Source organism: Rhamphochromis longiceps, linkage group LG19 (genome assembly GCF_057381845.1).
Source record: "Rhamphochromis longiceps isolate RC_006_pf linkage group LG19, R_longiceps_female_GT1.1, whole genome shotgun sequence".
Lineage (NCBI taxonomy): Eukaryota > Metazoa > Chordata > Actinopteri > Cichliformes > Cichlidae > Rhamphochromis > Rhamphochromis longiceps.
Window position 1 is genome coordinate 23,866,023 of NC_140575.1, and position 6,340 is coordinate 23,872,362.

Below are 6,340 nucleotides of genomic sequence, written 5' to 3' on the forward strand. Positions count from 1 at the left end.
TTCCACAAACTCAGCAACCCGTTCTCACTCCCGACGCGTAAAATAATGACGATTTGTCATGTCCCTTAACTTCTCATGCTGACGCCTAAGGTACCCTTCCACGTTTTTATGTGAAGCTGTGGGTTGTCAATTCATTCCAATATGAACCCGCTCGCGGCGATCAGAGACGCTTCGAGCAGAGGCTCCAGCCATCCATTTACTCCAATAATAACCCCGTCACGGCGAAACATGACGCCGTGAAGCACAATCTAACTGGAGAACCGGGGACCCTCTCCGCGAACGGGTTTTTCTCCCTAATTTAATGCTTTCTTTTAATGACATCGTTAACATTTCTCAACAAAAACACGTGAAAGTATCACTGATAATTCAACAATAAAATCGCTTCATGTTGTGGCCATCACACAGTGTTTTCCAAACTGACTCACGATCTGAAAGTGCGCAGATTTAACGTACGTAATCCTTTGTTAGGTTTATTATTTTCATTTCACACGTAAAACACATTTATAGATTCATTCACCACTCCTGTTAGTTTTGGATGCGCTCGGCTCCAGCCAATCAGACGCAACCTGTGTAAGCAGAGGCTGATGGGAGAACGGAGAGACCCATTTATAAGAATAAGAAAATGAGACGGAACTGATTGATTCTAATGCAGGTATGTAAGAAATACATATATTTAAAGTAATACCTTGATGTGTGTTTCAAAGTTTGTTTTTTCATAAAAGCTTCAAACAAACAGAGGTGACTGATCTCGGAAACGGTGTAATGTATTTAAAAATGGCTACAGCTACCGTCAGCATGCTTGCTGGGTAATGACTACACGTGTCTACTGCAGCATTAGCCATTTAATCCAACGATGATGGATTAAATCTATTACAAACGTCAAAGGACTTGTGTGCTGCAAAATACCCTCACATGGTGCGTAAAGCAGTTTTTGCGCTAAGAGTTCTGCTAGCTCTTTACAAACTGATGATGCTAACGGTAATTGCTAACATTAACCGGAGCGCCAAGACTGAAAATCATTTGAATTGCCTTAGTTATGTGTTTATGTCACTGAGTTCTGCAAAAATCTCTTTCCTCTTTAGCTTGAAAATGAGTGATTCAGAGGATCCCGAGCTGGAGGAAGAGCTTCAGGCTGCTGACGAACTCCTTCAAGATATGCAGGTAACATTTTTAGTGGAAACAGTTGTTAAAGAGGGAACACGCTTGTCTAATATTTTGTACGGAGTAAACGTTATGTTATTTGAATTTTTTTTTAAAGTTTATGTCAAATTAAGTTTGTTAACTTAAGATGTTTGATAATCTTTGCTTTAATCATAGACTGTATTTTAGGTGTTCCCTTTTTTCCTTGTTAATTGCGTAGAATGATGCACAGAGTGAACCTCAGCCAAGACCAGTGCGCTGGAAAAAACGTGACAGACAGGGAGCTTTTATTCCTCAAAGACCATCAACCAGTCGAAGTACTAGTTGCATGCCACGTGGTCAGTGTTCACACAACCATTGATTTTATCTCACAACTTGTTTTCACCAAAGAATTTCAGTAAGTAAATATTCTTCATTCCCCCCCCCCCCCCCCCCCCCCTCCTCCAGAGAGCAGCATCAATGTCCACGTGAAGAACCTAGTTATGTTGCCAGTGTCAACCCAACAAAAGGTACTTTACCTTCAGTTGTTGGAGGATGGAGAAGAGGACGCAGCCATGACTTGTGAGACGTCGTCTGAGTCAGCTGCTACTCACTGGGCGATCAGAAATATGGTGTCCTCGCAAAAGTGGAAAGAGGCCAGGCCTTGTCTTATAGACAATATGTTAGCTACTCTGGATCCACAGTCACACCGTGTGTGTCAGTGTGGCAAACAAGTAGTTGTGAGGTGTCTGGACTGCCTGCCTCTTCCATTCCTTTGTGCTGACTGTGATATTGCAGTTCACACACGCTTTGTCCTGCACAACAGAGAGGCAGTAACAGGAGGGTTTTTGCAGCCTTCATCAGAGTTTCACAAGCCAATAGGTACAGTTTTTAAGTCTTATGCATTTCTTGCTATGTATGAGTATGAGTGGGTGCTGTTATTGTATATTTATTGTGTATCAGTTAATTTCTAATTCATTTTATATATATTGTGTGTTTTAATGTTAGTTCGGCTGTTGCCTGTGCAAAGGCCAGACCATGTGTGTGACTGCCCAGCAGGTAACGTTGAGGTTTCACCCGGCGCAATTGTGGCGCTTGTAACCATAAATGTTAAGTTGCCCTTTTGTCACACACTACATACACAATAGATGTGTTTGGAGGTTTTATTGCAAATTGTGCATTGCTATCTTGGTTTTAATTACCCTCGGGTGCCCAGTATATGTGGGCACCTGTCAAAGGTCATTTGGATTTACCAGACCGATTTGAAAACAACATGAAAAAAATGAATGCTTTGAGCCATGACTGAATTTATCCTTATCCTTTCTAAAGGCCGTTATAACCTTGCACTGCCAGTGGTGAGCTGCACCAGCTGTGGCCTAATGTGGTCCCCCTCAGTTAAGGACATCCTGGGTAGTGGATATTGGCCTGGCACCTTAAATTTCTGCACCCTGTTTTCAATGGATGTCTTTCAGTCTTTCTATGACATTAAGAAGCTGCACCAGGGATGTCACTTAAGGCATTTGTCAAAATGCTGGATGAACGAACAGCCCATTTTGGAAGGGTGAGTTTCTAAATTTGCTAAGTTTAAGGAAATTGTGCAAATCAATGTTTATGATGACTGTCCTTGAATATTCTGTTGTATGTCCTCTATGTAAAAGACTGGCCGAATATCAGCTGATGCCTTCAGTAAAAGTTTCTTGGAGTGGAGTGCTGTAAAGTTTGAGGTGGACAGGATGTACAAGGAGCCATGCTTTAGCTGCCCTGCCTGCACTCCAGACATGCTTTCCGTCTCAGTTGATGGAAACCGCAAGCTTTATCGCTTTCAGTCAAATGCAAGGTACGTTATGCATTGTGTACATAAGTCAAATATGGATTTGTAGAAAAATGTATTTTAATGTTTCTTTTCAAACAACTGTCACGGTGTTCGTTCAGCACTTCAGAGCAGGGGAACTTTGAAGGTGTCTTCATTGAAAAAGATGAGGAAGTTGCTGAGTTTGTGAAATACATCCAGAGACACACAAATCATGTAAGATACACATATATATTAGTGCTGTTAGCGTTAATCTTGTTAAAATGACGTTAATGCCGTAACCATATACACATACGTGTGTGTGTGTGTGTGTGTGTGTGTGTGTGTGTGTGTGGACATATATGGATGGGTCGATATTTTTTTTTAATTTTTCTCTTGGTGTTGTCGTAATACTATTTACTTTACTTTATCTTAATGTGTACTTAATTTTGTCACCATGTGTATTAAAAAAACAACAACATGATTTTTATTTTGTGTTATCAGTGCTGTCCTGGGGAGATATGAGGTCTTGTGTGACTCGAGGCTAATTCAGCTAATTGTTATGCATTTGTTTTAAAAAGTTTGTCCCTGATAGGGCTTAATCATGTCATGTCTTTTATGTTAAAATCTTTGAGTGTATAGGTCCCGGGGAAAGGGTTGTGCGGATCTTCATCTTGGACTGCAGCAAAGGAGTCGTCCAAAAAGTCCACTGGGAAGTTGGATGAGGAGGGCATGGAAATAGATGTTTGTCGCCACGGAGTCCTCTTAGCTGCATTGAACATGTTTCGAGGGGAGATCTTTGCTTACCCCCTTTTTCTCCAGAGGAAGTTGGCAGCTAACGTCCCAGGACATATTACGTTCCTTTGCTCCGATGTGGCCTGTAAATATTTCCCCTATTTAACCAAGGTGGCTCAGCAGTGCCCTGAGCTGAGGAACCTCTTGTCAATGCGTCCTTTTCTCTCCGTCATGCATGCAAAGGCTCCCACTTGGAAATGCGAGGTATACTGCAGCTTGTAGTTTTGGATTAGTTTGAGACATTTTGTTATAAGGTTGAATGAATTCAGCAGTCATGTATTGTGACCTCCTTTCTATAGATCAAATGGGGAGGTGCGTTTCAGGATGGGGCCGGTTCAACAGTTGGAGAAGAGGTGGAACAAGTAAACAGTTTCCTGTCTAGGGCGGCCATCACAACGAAGTACATGTCTAAAGCAGGTGTGTGTCCGTGTCTGAGATTCCACTCAGTCTCCTGCTCATTAATTCTAATTTGTATACTAACTGAAATGCAGGGCGAACAGACATGCTGACCCTCCTGGCTTTGGGGTGGAACAAAAGGAAAGTGGAACAACTGGGCCGCACTTTGAGCCAGCGATATCTAAAGGTCATTTTTTCAACACCCATTTTAATGTGTGTGGTAATGGGGGGAAAACACCAGTACTCTTTTAATGTCAATATGAATGACATTTATGAATGCATTCTTAGATCATAAGGATCCTTAGAGAACAAGTGGAGAGCCTGAATGCGACCAGAAATGAGCTGGGTGTGGATGACGACACACTGCAGCAATGGGTGGCCGATGTGCAGAAATGGGCTGAAGGTGCGTCTCAATATAATGCACTCATGTCTAACAATAGGACCCACCATGGCCTCATTAAAGAACTTAGAGTTAAGATCTTTCTGACAGTGTCAACAAACAATGAAAAATAAGCCTTGTAAAAGCAAATTTATGGCAGAGCTGTTGCGTTTCATCAAATTGGATAGAACCTGGGTTGAAATGATGTCATACTAGTTGGTTTTATAAACCTGAACCCCAACATACTTGTTATCTCATGATTATCATGAGATAGCAGCACATGAAGGCTCCAGATGTCTTATAATGAATGTCATCAAGTCAGTGATTACAGAGTCCACTGTAGTTTGGTGACTGTTACTCATCCTGTATTCTGATTAATATTCCTCTCACTTAGAAAGTGATCAAACTGATGGCAGCCTTGGAGCGTTGCAGGCACAAATAGAGGAGCTTGTCGTCATCATCAGAGTGCGAACACAAAGTCTTTACAGACAAAATGGTGTCACAGTTTCTTTGAAACGGACCGTTTGATACTTAGTTTGTGCAGCTACTTTGTAAACAGAATAAAACCAGATCCAGGTTTGTTTAAGCTGGATGTGATTTGTTCTAGCAAACAAATTGATGAGTGTAGATTAAAATGTAAATGTATACATTATGTTAAGGTGTTCCTTTTTTATGATTATTTACAGATAGCAACAAGAGGCGACACAGAATTCGCAAGGTCATCTTAGTTGAGAAGAAACGCTTGGCGGCTGCTGTTGACGACTACAACAAGCTCGCTGAACCAACAAAGCAAATCGTATCCAGTGATGCCCTCATGCAGACCGATATTTGGCCCTGGCAGAGCACAAGTGAACGTAAGCTCTTGATTTATAAATATCCTTTTTAAACAAACTCCCAGTATCTGAGCAGTAGTTGAATGTTTTGTTCTTGAATCATAATATGCTGCTATGTTTTCCCATCTGATGTTGTTAAACTGTAGCTGCTGCTGACCTCCGGACAAAGAGAAAGGTCTTTGAGAAGGTGATGGCTGTGAGGCGCCTGAGAGAGGAGGAGATGATCCTTTGCAGGGAGATGCGGCATCACTGGACAGTGTTGCGAATGCGTTCTGTGGTGTTGGGGACAATCTCCTCAGACTGTAAGCACTTTATTTATTTATTAATTTTTTGATGAATCGATTGAAAATAAGAGCAGATGCTAAAGTCTTACTGGATCTTTTACCTATATCTAGATTGCTAGCTAACACTGCCTTCTCCCTTTTAAAAAAATGTTTAATTACAGCATCCTAATTCCTTGTGTTTATGAGGTGAGGGGTTTTTTTTGTTTTTTTTTACTTTTCTCATATTTATTTGTTTTGTTCTTTTTACAGCCTCCTTTGTTGGCATGTCGGAGGATGCACAGAAGGGACTCTGTAGCCTGGTTTTAAAAAAGCAAAGTGAACTGAAAGCTGAAATGCTCAAAGTAAAGGACGTGTACAAGAGAATCCTCAGCCACCAACCACTCCTGGAAATGGACTCGGAGGAGGAGGAGGACATTCCAGACGATGCCACTGAGAGTGATTTGAGCACTTCTGATGAAGACTGATTGTGTCATCATTGATGTTATGTTTGGTAAAATAAAAAGTTAATCACATCTCTGTTCAATGTGATTTTTTTCAACAGACATTTTACATTTTGAGAAGAAAAATGGAATTTCCTTGGTGCAGTTGTTTACCCTGAATCATTATTTCCCATCTAATTTAATGACTAGTGTACATGTTCAGATACGATAACATAATTTAATTTATGGGATGCTTTCTGGGCTGCTCAAATTATCACAAAATTTAAAAGCACCAGGCAGCACACTCACAAGTAAATTATTTGTTC

At 41.0% G+C, this 6,340-nt stretch overlaps 1 protein-coding gene and 1 long non-coding RNA gene across 3 annotated transcripts; both read left to right on the forward strand.

Moving 5' to 3' along the window:
* Positions 1-540: 540 nt before the first annotated feature.
* On the forward strand, positions 541-1,649 carry LOC146646802 (uncharacterized). Its single transcript, XR_014908905.1, has 4 exons — positions 541-652; positions 1,083-1,161; positions 1,361-1,478; positions 1,588-1,649. It is a non-coding gene; the product is annotated as an uncharacterized LOC146646802 (long non-coding RNA).
* An 18-nt stretch (positions 1,650-1,667) lies between these two features.
* On the forward strand, positions 1,668-6,101 carry LOC146646803 (uncharacterized). Of its 2 annotated transcripts, XM_085392363.1 has the most exons (13): positions 1,668-2,001; positions 2,128-2,228; positions 2,449-2,680; positions 2,778-2,956; positions 3,052-3,145; positions 3,551-3,907; positions 4,003-4,120; positions 4,195-4,286; positions 4,388-4,502; positions 4,873-4,974; positions 5,165-5,332; positions 5,458-5,613; positions 5,845-6,101. In XM_085392363.1, the coding sequence occupies exons 3-13, from the start codon at positions 2,624-2,626 to the stop codon at positions 6,057-6,059; spliced, it is 1,653 nt and encodes a 550-aa protein (XP_085248489.1). In that variant the 5' UTR covers positions 1,668-2,001; positions 2,128-2,228; positions 2,449-2,623; the 3' UTR covers positions 6,060-6,101. The 2 variants fall into 2 exon arrangements, with proteins under 2 accessions (XP_085248489.1, XP_085248488.1); XM_085392362.1 differs by lacking the exons at positions 1,668-2,001; positions 2,128-2,228; positions 2,449-2,680; positions 4,873-4,974.
* The last annotated feature ends 239 nt before the right edge of the window (positions 6,102-6,340 follow it).